General features: G+C 34.8%; 1 protein-coding gene across 1 annotated transcript; it reads right to left on the reverse strand.

The window, feature by feature from the left end:
- Positions 1-584: 584 nt before the first annotated feature.
- On the reverse strand, positions 585-14423 carry LOC129375835 (cell division control protein 42 homolog). Its single transcript, XM_055055168.1, has 6 exons — positions 14319-14423; positions 10791-10895; positions 6161-6233; positions 5824-5933; positions 4934-5131; positions 585-2992 (listed from the first exon to the last, which is right to left on the reverse strand). Exons 2-6 carry the CDS (start codon positions 10893-10895, stop codon positions 2903-2905), a joined length of 576 nt encoding a protein of 191 aa, XP_054911143.1. The 5' UTR covers positions 14319-14423; the 3' UTR covers positions 585-2902.
- Between the last annotated feature and the right edge of the window lie 828 nt (positions 14424-15251).

Genomic DNA, 15251 nt, shown 5'->3' on the forward strand with positions numbered 1-15251 from the left:
AGCATCTTTTGCTGCTTGAAATGGCAGCAAAAGATGCAAAGGGGCCCATGGTAACTCTGGAGGAGCTGCTTGGATGTGCAGCTCAGGCTGAAAAATCTGCAGCTGAGATAACTCAAATAAATCAGATATTTATGGTAATGTGGCAAAATTAAAGCAAAAAATATTTCAGAAACCAAAATAAGTCATGTTGGCCGAACATGTCAGGGGAAAAAGCAACAGTGTGAAGAAATGTACTCTGTTCAGATGAGAGTAAAAAGCAGGGAGAATAAAGGATATTTGTGTAAGACAACCAGTTAGAGCCTCAGAATGACTTGAGATTAGTGCAATTTTACACTACTTTGCATTGGGACACAAAATAAAATCCAATTAATATTAGTTAATATTGTATACAAAAACTTTCTGCCTTTCTTGAATATAAATGCTTTCATTTTTTTTACAATAGAGATATTACATTTTTCAAGTGAACAAATAATTTGATTTACACTGCCATGAAATGCTTTGCTTATACCAGACTGCAAAACACAATATTTTTTAGTGTTGCTCTTCTGACAGATAGTAGCAATAAAATAGAATCAATCAAGATAAAACATTCAAGTACTATTTTTATTATTTCCATACACCCATTCCAACAAACATTCAAATTTAATGCATGACAAATATTATTCAATCTCCAAGTATTGTTTTAAAATATCTTTCGTTTTTGACATCAGAAGCTTATTAAAGATCTTTTTGTTTGCCAAACTAAGCCGGTGATACCTTAACTGTTGGCACTCAGTGTGTTCATCAAGTAGTAGTAAAAATATCTAAAAAGCACAAAGAGGAAATCAAAATTTAAAGTGTCTAAAACCCAGCAAGACTACTGTCCCCAAAGAAACAATATGAAGCAAAACTATCTATATAATACTCATAATAATTCATTTAATATCTGATCAAAATGTCAACATCAACAGATTGGCTTAAAAAAAGAATTTTGTGTTCATGTCATTAGAAAATACAGTCATCTGAGGGATTAAAAGTGTTTTCTGGGCTCAGGACAGTCAGTGCTAGAGAGCACTGAAACTCCATAAATTAATATACATCACCATTTATCCCATTCAATGCTTAACAAAATCTAGTCCCCAGAGGAACAAGTTTTGAATAAGCACAACTGCTGAGTAAAAATGTGAAGCTCTGCTAACAAAACAAGCTTTAGTTTTCATTTTGTTCAAAGAAGTTGGGCTAAGAAAGCAGCGTAACAGCAACAAAATAAACTATGAAAAATTCAAATGATAATTCCTACTAATTATGTTAATATCTAGATCAACATCCTGGAATCTGTGAAGCAATGACTTAGTCAAACTTTGGCAGAAGAAACAGCAAAGGAACATTTGAACCACAGCAGTCCTTTTTCAGGCGTGCTAAAAACTAGAGAGATCTTTCCAGAAGAACAAAATAGAAAACATTGCGTGGTTTTGTGTTAACTGTTTGAGATCGATAAAATAAAGCTGCAAAATTTCTGAACAATATGGCTCACCAAACAGCTTAAAAATAAAAAGTATTTATATATATATGTGTATATATATAAATCATAATATCCATCATTAGATTACAGCAACCAACTATTAGGAGTTTGACTGGGTCAAGGCAATAAGACTATCAAACATGTTGAGCACTTTAAACCTCCAATAATCTAAAATGTATTCAAGCAAAGTTTTAATCACTTTCATGGAGTGCAAAAGCAGAAAGGCACAACTTTTATTTAACAATGAAACATATTCTATGTTTTAAAAAAAGCTTTTTTCTCTAAGAATACATACCCTTTGCTCTTTGCACGTTTGTTAAAAACTAAAAACAACCTCAATCATTAAAAATTGAAGCCTTAAAAGTAAATATGAGTTTGATCGGAGTCTTCGATTCAAGATGTCACAGAACCTTTGAAGTCTCAAATGCATGTTTGTTTCACATTGGTCAAATACCAACTTTTCTTTGTTGCTGTGTGGACAATCCTGCAGATCCTGCTCATCATGTTCTTACATTACTCCAGATAACTTGTTCAGATTGAGGGCAAGGTTTTCAGTTTCTTTTTTTGTACGAATAAAAAGTAAATTATTTATTATTCAGTTTTAAATTCTTAAGTGCCATAGAATATTTTAAGACCAAATTTGGTGAACATAAAATGTGTTTGAAAACTGAACATTTCCAAACATATTTTATGTTTGAAAACATATTAGATTGTTTTTTTTTTTAACTCACTTAGACATAATTGTAGATGCAAATATTTTAATATTAGAAATGCCTTAAGTTGCTCCAAAAACTACCTTGAATTACAGTGGCATAAGCAAAGCACTTATTGTGATTCTACTAACCTTTTAGGATGCTATTTTGAATAAATATAAGGATTCAAAATGCATTTTTGGTGCTAGAAAAGATCTATGACAGAAAAAAAAATGAATGCATATAAAACTTGATGTACAGAGAAGTAAAGCTAGCACATAAAAAGGAAGGTGTTTAAACACTAATAATATAGTTCTTTAATTTCCTGCAGACAGTCAGTGCCTTATTGCTAAAATATTTCTCCAAATGAGGAACTGGTTTTCAATTTCAGCTGTAAACTTGTCTCCATCCATGCCTTGCAGTTCATCACATCCCATTAACAAAAGAAAATCCTGTTTACTTGTTAGTGTGGAGTGTAGTTCATAAATGTTTACCATGTTAGAGCGACTTATCTACTAGGAAAATAAAGCGCCTGTCAGCTTTAACACCACACCCATATTAGGTCACTACGGCTGAAGGCACTGTTTAAACATGTGTCTACACCCCTCCCCTTGGTGCTCCCTCCCTCTGTTCCCATACAGGATTGATCTCTTCCTCGTCCACCTCCATCTTCTTCTGCTTCTCGTCTTCCACATCTTCCGGAAGGTTTCTATAGGAGAAGGCAGCGCTTTTTGGGTTTGATGTCTGGGGGCTCCAGGGCTGCCAGGATGGCCTCATCAAACACATTCTTCAACCCTCTCTAAAAAACAAAAAACAAATCAGACACAAAGAGAACATTTTTTAAAGGTGCAAATTCCTTGATTTAATAAACAGATTATTGGTAAGATGTAATGATCTTAGAAATTGATTAATTTATTGATTATCGAAAAATGCAAACTCTTTTTTTTTTTTGATTGGCTGATTAATAATCGAATAGCAAAAGATGCTTCAGAAGAGATTTCTGTTTATTTATTTTTCTTTACAGAATTTTAACCGGGTTGAGCTAATACTAAACCTCTTGAGGAGTTTTAGGTCTATGAAGGTTTTTATTTATTATTTTAAATGCAGTATGTATATTTTTGGACAGTGTAGGCTTAATTACTGCTCTCGGTTCTTTCCTCAAAATTGTCTTATATTGAGTCTGTGTTTTCCAGTTAACTAATTTCTAAATTAGTTGACAATTATTTTAATAACTGATGGATTACGATGATTCTGACTAATCATTTCAGCCCTAGTAGGACGAGTAAGGAAAACAACATGACAATTAGTTTCACTGCAATAAAACAATGACAAAGAAAATAATGTAAAACTCAGGCAGGTTGGAGAAAGGATGCATCTAAAAGTTGTTGGGCGCCCATACAAGATGTTATATCAGGCTCTTCAGAAAAGGGTGAGACTTTAGCAGTACTGTTGTGAAAAGTAATGATTCTCTAATGATACTTTTTGTTTTCACAGAGGTTATTTGTAATCAGTGAAGAACATTTCACTCAACATTTGACCAGTGCAAAAATTCTAGTTTTCCTAAAGATGTTTAACTAAACTGGATTTTAAAAGCTAGGTTCAGTGTAGAATTATTCAGTTCAGGTTTGATCAGAAAAACCATTTTAAATTGTGAGCTGGAGATGATAATGCGCATTAAAAAAAAACAAAAAACTGTGAATTAGCCCTTTAGTTTAGCAGATTCAGTGTTGTTAAACTTTTGTATCATGTTTGTCACCGTTTCTGTAAAATACCCAAAATGGTTCCACAGAAACAAAACACTGAAAAGTAGAGGGAGGTTCATCAAACATGTAAAAAACTTGTCTTACTTCAAAATGAGTTTTATAAATAGATACGAGGTGTTGAGGTTAAAGCTGACACAAGGACTTATAATATCTTACCCTTACTTCCTCAGAAAGTCACTTCACAATCTCAGCAAGATAGCACTTTGTGACACTTTAATATGAAATATTGTTGCTTTTTGAAATCATGAGTTAAGTTCCACTCCGATATCATTGACATTTTTGCATTTTCAAGTGAAAAACTGAAATTACTTTCTAAATTATACAACTGTCACTCTATTTCACATCCATAAATAAAAATAATTTTTAAAAAAATTCTTGAATGATCCTCGCCATTTGTGCTATGTGAGGTTGTGCATTTTTTGCAGAGGTTTTCTCTAACATGGACTTGACTGATTTATTGGCCCTATTGCATGTTTTTTTATGTGTTTTAATGACTTTAAGAACACTTCCTGCTCTTTCAGGCATTGTGCAATGCAAATGTGATCATGCAGCGTTCCCTGACAAGTCCTGTCTCGTATAAAAGTTAAGAAATGTACTCAGAGTTGTAATAAACAACCTGTTTATGCCTGGAGAGTCTGCCTTTATAAGAGTTTCTTACAAATGTGTTTAAAAACACATTCATGTATTTAAATATTTGGCATATGTTATAATATAATCATTAATAGTTTGTTATATGGCACCATTCTCAGGCTCCCCATTTTCTCTGAGGCCTTCTCTAGTTGGTAATTTTTTTACTTTCATGGCCTAATTCTTTAGTCACAAACTGCATTAGTAAATTGACAAATTATAAATAGTTTGTCAGTATTTGGATAGTTGAGAAGAGAACTTGGGCACAATTGAAACAGAAAGGGCTTTGGACTGCAGTGGTGGTGAAGTGAGAATCTGCAATCAAAACCAGTTGCCTCCCTCCCATTTACCTGCGTCAGAGCTGAGCACTCCACATATTTGACAGCTCTGAGCTCTCGCGCCAGTTTCTCCCCGCTTTCAGAGCTCATAGGTCGTTGTTTGTTCTTGGCCAGCTTCTCCATTGTGTTGCTGTCATCTCTTAAATCCACCTGAGTTCCAACCAGCAGGAAGGGCGTCCGCGGGCAGTGGTGAGAAATCTCAGGGACCCACTGTGTTTAAAAAAAATATAAAAATTTAAATCAATGAACTAAATTTAGATTATATTTATAACCCCAGGCCTTTATGACTGGTTCTGCTGTACAGTATCTTGTTCTAAAAGCAGAGTCGAGAAGTGACACTAAATAAAATAAAAACGTCAGAGCTAAATTTAGAATCAGGTTATGTGCTAGATTATTTCTTTTTAAAATGTGACCTCCATTTGTTTATATTTGTAGAAAATATCTCAAAACAAAAAGCCTCAAAATACATTTGTCTTTTCTTGCGGTGATAAAACCTCAAACGAAGAAAAAGTCAACCTTTCATTTAAATTTATTTATTCAACTGGCAAAAAAAAAAAAAAAAACTAAAGAAAAATCTTAAGGTAACAGCAACTGGTTCTACCGACAGCCAATCTCAGCTACAGAGCTGCTAAATCCAAATTTAATTTTGGGAGAAAGTTATAATCATCTGCATATGGAGGATAAATCACAACAAAGCTAATCATATTGGCAGATATACCCTAACTCTGTGATTGCCAGAAAACTAAACTAAAAATTAAATAAATTAATAAAAAACAGTAACTATTCAAAGGAGAACTTCAACCTATTCTATTGTAGCAAAAGTGATATTTGCATAAGTTCAATAAATGATTATTTTTAAAATTAGGAAGAATGCCCATTACTATACAATTAAAGTGACCAACCTTCTCTCTGACGTTTTCAAAGGAGGAAGGCGATACGACTGAGAAACAGACGAGGAAGACGTCTGTTTGAGGGTAGCTAAGGGGTCGCAGTCTATCATAGTCCTCCTGACCTGCAGGGGGAGACAGAGACAGTTAAAACTGAAACGATAATCTAAAAATAATTAGACAAATAGTGACAAGAAGAACACAAGTTAATTTAAATCTTCAACATTAAAAGAAAGGGTAATTACACTATGAATACCAGCACTGCCTTTAATTTTTTAAGTTACTTTTGGTGCTAAAAACACCTGAATTATCGATCGCAAAAGGTTATATATATATGCAGATTTATTATCACCTGCAGTGTCAAACAGTCCAAGGGTGTACGGCTCCCCTCCGATCATCACTGTCACAGCATAGTTATCAAAGACCTGGACATGAAACAGGCCAGAAGATGAAACAGACTTAAAAATAAGCTAAGAGGAAGCCTGGGAAAAGGGAAGAGAAATTGTGAGAAACAACAGGAAGAGGGCTGAAGAAAGGCTTATTTATAAAGACATTTGACTGAATTAAATTTGTTTCTATGGAATGCACAAATAAATGGAAAGTAAATAAACAGTAGATTTTTAGAAAAGGTGGCAGAAACAGGTCATGCCTTCCAACATACTTTGTTTTCCCATGTCAAACATATTCAAGATGTTTTATTCAGTGAAGATTGTTCAATGAATAAAACAATCTTATTCATTGAACATTATTCTCCTTTACTGCAGCCCAGATTCTCTATCAAAATTCAGATATAAAGATATAGACAGATATAAAGCGAAGTGGCAAATGTGGTGGATTAGCTGTGCTTGCTAATGTTGTCTCTGACTGACTGTCATGAGTGTTTCATACAGCAACAGTGTCTTCAACCTCTTCAGCCAGAGGTTTCTTCAGATTTGTTGCAAGACTTACTGCTATTGGAGATCCTCCCTTCCTACAGCATCACAATGATGCTTTGAATATAACTGGATGGACATTTAGTTTCACTTTGGGATAAATAAATGCATTTACAAAAAGAAACTCAGGATCAGCTTTCCAGGATAATTAAATGAAGCAAAGTTTATCAACATGCAGCTGTACTGAGATGTTTCGCAATATAACACAATACTCTTTGACCTGTTTGAATGCAAGAACCATTTTTAACTTACTTTAACTATACTACAGAAAGCCATGCTCTGACTCTGAAGCCAATAATTTCATAAAATGTGTGAGACATTGAGCAATGAGCTGCAACAGCCCAGCTACTTGAACCACAGCATCTGAGACGAAGGTGAAATGGGGATGTGTCTCTGCGGGTGTTTTAAATATCTTGTTGACTGCGTCATCTCCACGGCAACAAAACAAACTTCCTGTTTACTTTAACATACACTTTGTTAGGTGGTGTTACAGCTCTGACGAAGCTCCACCCTCATGCAAGCAGAAATCATGTGAGGCTTTCTTTTTGTGTGGACTGGGTCGAACAGACTGGCTTCAAATATCCTGTTCACTAGCAGCAAACCGTTGAAAAGGAAAGTTAAAGATATTGTGGTGAACTGCTTCTCAGGTGAACGAGCTTGTTGACTCTGACTTATTCTTCTCATTTTTCTGCCATATCCTCAGGCTGCTGCCATGCGCATTGACATTCAGCGCAGTTGCAACATGTGTGTGCAATATCAGTTCTTCAAAAGTGGAAATGAGCTAAAGCAGGAATGCACAGCTTCAACAAACACTCAGCCCTACTGCTGTTTGCTGTAGCCTGCAGACATTTTGGTTTAAGTATCAGATCAAATCATTTTTAACATCAGACAAAGATTCTACAAGTAAAAACAAAATGCCATCTTGTACTTTGAACAATAGAAGCAGTCCAACATAAAAACATTATGCCTTCCTTGTTAAATAGTGAATTAATTGTAATAAACAGTATTTACTGGTTATTTTACTAGCTATTACCAAGCCTGAGCTGTAGAATAATAATAATAATAAAAAACACTTAAAACTGGGAATTTAATAACAGAGAAGAAACTTGTATCTCTGCCTTCTAGAGTAACAAATTTAAAAGGGTAAAATAGTTATTTCTAACAAAGGTAAGGGTAACAAAAAAAAAAAAATCTAAGTATTGGTTCTTCACGTTTGATTCTTGTTCTGGGTTGTCAAGTACTTCACAATTAATAAATAACAGGAGTTTTTCTAAGTCTTGCTCTGATATTATTTAAAGTATTGAGTTAAATGTTGGGCTATTTACAAATACTGTACATAGACCGACATTATTTGCATAATGAACAAAATTTACTTAATTTTGTTCCATTATTACTTCCAAAAAACAGAAAATGCACATTAGTTCAGTTCAAGAAGCTGAATTGGAAAGGCAGCCTGAGGTGAATCACACCAACATGTTTGGACAAAAACAGGGAAAGGAAACAGAGTGGAGGGGCGAGGCAAGGGAAATATGTTGACTTCAGTAAAACACAAGTAAAGCCGGGATACTCCGAGGCCTAGACTGTATTTTTTCTAAACGTAATCTCAGAAATTTACCTGGGTGGACAAGCATAAAACAATACAAGGTTTTCACATTTCTTTTAAAATAAAAATCTAAAAATGTGGCGTCAAGAATTCTTCCATTACCTCTTACTGAATAACAACTTGAGGCACCTGATTTAATTTAGCAGTTTCAGAGAATGGAGTGAAGAAAAATATAAATATGTTTTTTGCTTTGTCAAATGTAGAAAAGGTCTGGTAGTGTGAATACTTAGGCACCGAGTTGGGCAGTAACAAGCTACTCAGTTGCATTTAGTTGAATAACTTTTTGGAAAATATTTACTTTTAGGAGAATTTTTACTATGGGGTCCATTTTACTTTTTCTTGAGTAAGTTCACTATGAAGTATTATTACTCTTACTGGAGTAAAATTTCTAGATACCTGATCCTCTGTGAGTAATTTCACTGAATGAACAAGTCTGTTTTAACCAAAAATTCACCAGACACAGATTAGCATTTTTTGTTAAAGTTCCATCGAAAGAAATTTATTTTGAAAAATGTTTCTTTTTTCTGATTTTGTTATTTGTTAATTGTTCTTTTCACTTTCCTTCTTAAAATACCAACATTTTCACCTGACTATTTTGGTCTGTCTCATGATGTACTGTTTAAATATTAAAGGGCTGATGTGTTCTAAAATACATTTTTACTCTTACTTGAGTAATTTCTTGGGCTGCTCTTTGTTGACTACTTCAGTTCACGTTTTTGGATTACGCTAAGACTACAGCAGCTCCGGCAAACAACCCAATCAAAAACAGATACAGTGAAAAAAGCTTAATATTAAAAAGGTACACCATTTGTACTGTTGATACTCATATATAATGCCAAATCAAGACACAAGAGACCCCTACAAAACAATAAATCAGTAAATTCTGAGGAGAGGGTTAGACTTAGTCACCCTCTCCTTGAAAATCACCTCTCCTACTGTGGTGATTGTCAGATGACTCACAGGAAACAACATTGCAAGAAGCTGCAACAACACAATGAATCAAAGAGGAAACTGGAGGTTTGTCTGTGTTTGCTGAGATGAATCGGTTGACGAGGCTACAGCTGTGCCTTCTTCTAAAGATGGAAAGCAAGAGATAATATAAAATGCTTGTTCAAAAGTTCTTGTCGTTGGACGCCCTGGAGGCTATAAGAAAATATAGATGAAAAGGTTTATCATAAAGTGGAAAAATAAGGTTGTTTCTAATAATAGAAACACTGTCAGGAAGGGGATGTTGTTTAGGTGATAAGAACTCTAACAATAAAACCATAACTGACCAAAATGCAAATGCAATTTGACAAACTGGAGAGATAAGAATCGTATTACATAAAAATTGTAGACAAAATAAATTAATATAGAAATAAAGATGCAGTTTTATGGGAAAACAAGCTACATAAGTATATAAATCAGTGCTAAAAGCAGGATTAACAGAAACAGAAGTAAAACTTGAGTCAGCATTGCTGGTTCTGCAAACGTCTCATCAAACTGGGCCAAGAAGTGCCAAGAGAAGAAGCTGCCTATATGCTGAATGTTTCCAACTTAAAGCCAGCTGTTCTTTTGTTACGAGGCAGAATGCAGTGTTTGCATCCTCAGCAGAGAATCTGAACCACATTTTGCATAAAGCTGCAGAATATTAGGGTTCTGTTGCTCAGCAGGGGGCTGCTCCAATATTTACAATCAAATAGCATATGCATGGTTTATTTCATAAGGTGAAACAAACTGCCACCAAGAATCACCTAAATCCAAAATGAATACATTAAAATGAAATCATACCAGGGTTAGGATTTTTCAATTGTTTATAATATAACTGAGTGTAAACTGTATTTTTTAAATAAAAAAGCGTAAGAACAAAACTAATTTGATCTCACTTTGCAAACACCTAATTAGTTTAAGGAACTGATAATAAAAGTGAAAGTTGATGTCTATGTTAATGCCAGCATACATACTTAGGTGTGCAAGATCAGTCTGACTTGTGCCGGAATATTACAAGAACTATTCTGGAACCACTCCCAGCAGTAATCTGATCCATAAAACTGAGGCCCTCTGCAGATCGACCAACAAACGGAGGCTAAATCAGGTGCTGCACGGCCAGAAAGGGTTGAAACTCACTGATCTGTCTTCAGCTTAATTGTGCAAACTTCTGATACATTTTGTTTAGAGGGAAAAACAACCACTTGTATAAACTTACAGTGAAATGTAACATTATATTCATGTTTGGCTGTAGTGTGATATCTTTCCGTTTCATAAAGGTTGGAGTTCTGGTAAAAGCTCATTTAGTTTTCTCAGTCCAGACACTGTAAACAAGTATCACTTCCTGTGTGCCAGGAAAGAGCTACAGTGTTAAGGGTAAAAAAAAAAAAAACTGCTTCTGTAGCTCTATAAATATCAATTCATCAGCTTTTGCCTCTTCACAGTGTACAACAAGTGGTATTTTATTATTGGTTACTCACGGTTGGTACATATTCAGAGGGAAACTTGTTGGTTGTGTAGGAGATGAGCAGGCAGGTTTTCCCCACAGCACCGTCACCCACTACCACACACTTTATAGTCTGCATCTGAGGAGGAGACATTAATAGGATTACACAGATAAAAAGGTAAAGCAAAGAAATTACATGAGACCATGATCAAATCTACAGTGGTATTCATACCCCTTGGATTTTTTTGGGGGACATTTTGTCACACAACCACAAAGATCAATGCATAACTAAGTGGATGAAAAATAGCATATGCTTTTCAAAGATTTTTACAAAGAGAAACCAGTCAACGGGACACCTGTGAATTGTACGTCCTACAAATCTGGCCTTTAAGAAACAGCAGAAATAAATAAATTCATGAGACTCCAGAAGCAATACATGGGACTCAGAAGATATGTGGAAGAAGGTGCTGTGGTCAGAGGAGACCAACATTCAAGACTTTGACCTAGATACAAGATGCTTTGTGCCAGTAAAGTAACATCACCCTGAACATGTCATCAACATTGTGAAACATAGTTGTGGCTACATCATGCTGTGGGCATGCTTCATGGAAGCTATTCAAAGTTTAAAAATACAGCTATATCCAGATGGAGGAAGAAAAGCTGTTAGTAGCTCCAAAAGACAACTGAAGTGGAGGTTCACCTTCCTCCTGCACAGTGGTCCTAAACATTCAGCTTGAGATAAATGGAATGGTTTAGATCAGTGGTGCCCAAAGTTGGTCCTCAAGGGTCAGCATCCTGCACATTTTAGTTCTCTCTCTGGTATAACACACCTAGATCAAATGATGGCTCATTAGAAAGCCTACTTTGACAGGCTGAAAAGGTTGTTACTACCACCAGGCTGCTGCATGAAGAAAAGCACAACACAAGCTTAAGAGTGAATTGATCTCGAGTCAAAAGTGACTTTTCAGAGTCAGTGAAAGAGAGACTGAAGAAGTGTGTGAGACTGTTCAATATTGACACTAAAAACATGACTTTAGTGGTTTTAGTGCACAGGAGGAAGACAAAGATAATGACTAGACTTTCCTGGTAGGCTATTTTAACATGGAGACCTGGGGCTTAAATACAGGTGTGGTCTCTATATGTACTTTTTTCCATTCCAAAGCTAATGGGTACAGCTTAGAAAAGGGGTAATCTTCATAATGAACATGCCCAACTAAACTAATTGAAGAAAAAAATGCCTGCCCTTCTGCTTCTTCTTTTCCATGAGATAACAACCATGAGCTATAAAATCAGTATGCCTGACAGGAATGCCAGGAGCAGGAACTGACTACGAGACAAGTAGACAGAAACAGTGGCTGCGCTGTACAGCAGTGTTTACAACACAATGAAGGCAGAACCTGTGACCACCCAGACACCAAGCAGCTAGAATACCCAGGCTGCTGGTTCATTAGGTGGGACAATGGCATAGGGCTATGGGCTGCCACTCCATCACTGGCTCTTTGTGTGGGTCATTTTGGCAGTATGCAGCATTCAGCTAAACCCTGATGAGTCAGGGACACACGGTAACTGGCTGCAGGAATGTCAGGAAAACATTCTTCAGAGGTAATTTGTATTCACATGAAAACACTTATGAACAATTATTGGCAAGCATGATCCTTCAATTCACTTCTGCTTCTTGCACACACTGTTGTCAGGGACATCAAGTTGGTCTTGTTTGGCCACCAGCCTTAAAAGATTCAACAAATGATAAGAGTTTTTGTTTTGTTTTTTTCAGGTTCAGAATAGGTCATTTGGAAATGAACATCTTAAAAATGGGTTTCAAAACGTATAAAAAGTAAACACATCAAGTGCTTGTTTTCGTTACAGATCTAAACCATCCCAAATTCCATCAAATCATAAAGAAAGTCTTTAAATAGCAGAAATAATCTTACAGCTTTAGATGCACACAATGTGTTATTTGTATTAAATTTCATATTTATATGAGAAGGAAGAGTAGAACATACTTCTGCATGTGAAGGCATGTGAGAATCATCATACAATTACACAACAAAATGAGATAACATCAATTTAAGAAAGAGTCAGACATACAGAGCTTATTTAAGATTTTTAACAAACTGAATTTCTCCTGACAAAATAATTTGAAAAATTAAAGATTCAACACGATATTTAAATATCCTTAAAATATAAATAATACATCCAATTTGAAGGAAAAATAAAATGTCTTCCTTTGCTAATTATGATTGTTATGCTTACTGTAAAAACAAACCCATCAATCAGCCAGAAATCAGATTTTCTGGCTCTGATTTGTGGTAGGTAAGTCAAACATTTATTGTATAAAACTACAAATACAAGTATTTTTGATGTTTTTTGAGCTTAGTAAAATAAACATTATACAATGTTAGACAAATATGTTTTGAGAGATCTATAATGATAACCTAGTAATGTTTGAATTTTGCACATAAGTGGGTAGTATTTCTATATTTATAAAATAAAAACACAGTTTTAATGCTTAGAAAAAAAAGAAACTGAATCAAACTGAAAGTAAGAAGGCAAAAAAATAAATAAATAAATAAAAATCCAGGCATCTGTGTTGGCCAGAAACAGCCTGACTGGTCTAATGAATGAATTTGCAACCAGTTCTCTAATAACAGTGGTTAATTACCAATGAAATCTGTGGTAATAGGCAAGCAAGTGACTTTTGTACTCATGGCTATGTCTTTACTGATCAAACTGCAATGTAATGCTTTCATTTTGACTTAGCTTGTCAATATGCCAGGAGCTAGAGAGGGTGGACTGAAACAATGATTTTCAGTAAAACAAAATGGGAAAACACTTTCATTTTACATACAACAAACAACTAAACAAGTGAATAAATTAATTTACACTTCTGACACACAACGTTAAAAAAAGAAGGTACACGCAATGTCAGATCGTTATAGCATTCATTTAAAACGTGTTTAAATGTCTAAAACCTTTAAATGATTAAGATTTTTTGGTTGAGTTTCTTCTTCTTAGTCACTTCCGCATCGAAAGAATAGATGAACAATCAGAGTCGGCTCAACAGACACGATGTTACTTTTAGAAATAAAACAAGATATAAAAGTGATGTTAATGATTGCTGACGGTAGCTTTAAAACGAAAGTAATATTTAACAGGGTGTTGATTTTTAAAGTTAGCTAAACTGACGTAAACCAACCCCCCACGCCCACAATCAATATTATCCGTTAAAAAGAATAAGAACGAAGAACAGAAAAGTCGAGAAGGGGGAAATATATAAAGCTAAACATATAAGTATAATGACGACTCATCTCGCCAGCAACAGCGCTGATTTACTTGTTCGGTTTGGTAACTGAGCAGAGATTTAACACCGCTGCTAGCATAAACTTAGCCAAAGGAAGTAGTTTGTTTTGACAGCTGCGGGTTAACAGAATTAGTTTTCAACCGACTAGCCGGCACAACTATTACAGTAGAACAAGTTACACCAAAAGTTATGGTTGTTTCCTTAAATATACTTCTTCATTTAAAGTCGCAAGACTACAGGTTTTTAAGCTGTAGCTCTTACCTTGTCCGATTACCACCGCTGGAGTGTTCCGACTGGTGTGGTGCGTTCAATTCCTTCCTGGAAATCCCATTTCCTCCTGCTCGGGAAGTCGGACAAATGAATTGGATTGTGTTCAGGCACGCCTGGAATTTTTTCTGTATACGTTTACGTCAGTTACGCTGTATGCTTCAGTTTCAATTTTATTTAGTAATATTTTTTAAGACAATTTAAAAAAATAATTCAACATAATAATAATAAAAAAATTTATAACAGATTACAAGAACACTTTTTTTTAACAAACGTATAAAGACTTTACGTTTTTGTTTTGCTTCATTTAAAGGACATTTTCAAACAGGTTCTTCAGTTACACCTCTCAGGCTGTGCTATCTAACTAGAGAAAAAAAACATCTATCAATCTTATTTCTTCTGGAATTTATTTTTAAAGTGACGTTTGCTGCAACTACACTATCGGCAAAATATTAGGAATTCCGCCAATCAATATCTTTCAATAAGCAGTCCCTGAAAAGCAGAATTTTCTATCACATAATTACATATATGTACGTCATTAATGCTAACAATACTGAGCACTTATTGAGAGAGAAAAAATTTTCTCATTGACCAATAGAGGGCGATAAATGTCAAACTTTATTTGTTTCAAGTCTGGTTTTTCTGCAGTTTTTTGCTTGAAAAATGCAACATAAATTTATAACAGAGTGGCAATAAAATGATATCTAAAACACAAAGAATGTTCACAGTTATAATGTTTCAAAAATATGATCCGCAAAAGTGTCAAATTCAAAGATAATATGTATAATCAGCCTTACAGGAAGAATTAGGCATCTGAGATTTAATTTATGTGAGCATTCTGAGTTATGTTGTTGAGTTGCATAATTGATGAATATTAATTTTATGTTTTCAGTTATTGTGACTTAACAAAAGGGTAACTGAACCAGG

The sequence above is a fragment of the Poeciliopsis prolifica genome, unplaced genomic scaffold (assembly GCF_027474105.1).
Source record: "Poeciliopsis prolifica strain line A6 unplaced genomic scaffold, Auburn_PproV2 SCAFFOLD041, whole genome shotgun sequence".
Lineage (NCBI taxonomy): Eukaryota > Metazoa > Chordata > Actinopteri > Cyprinodontiformes > Poeciliidae > Poeciliopsis > Poeciliopsis prolifica.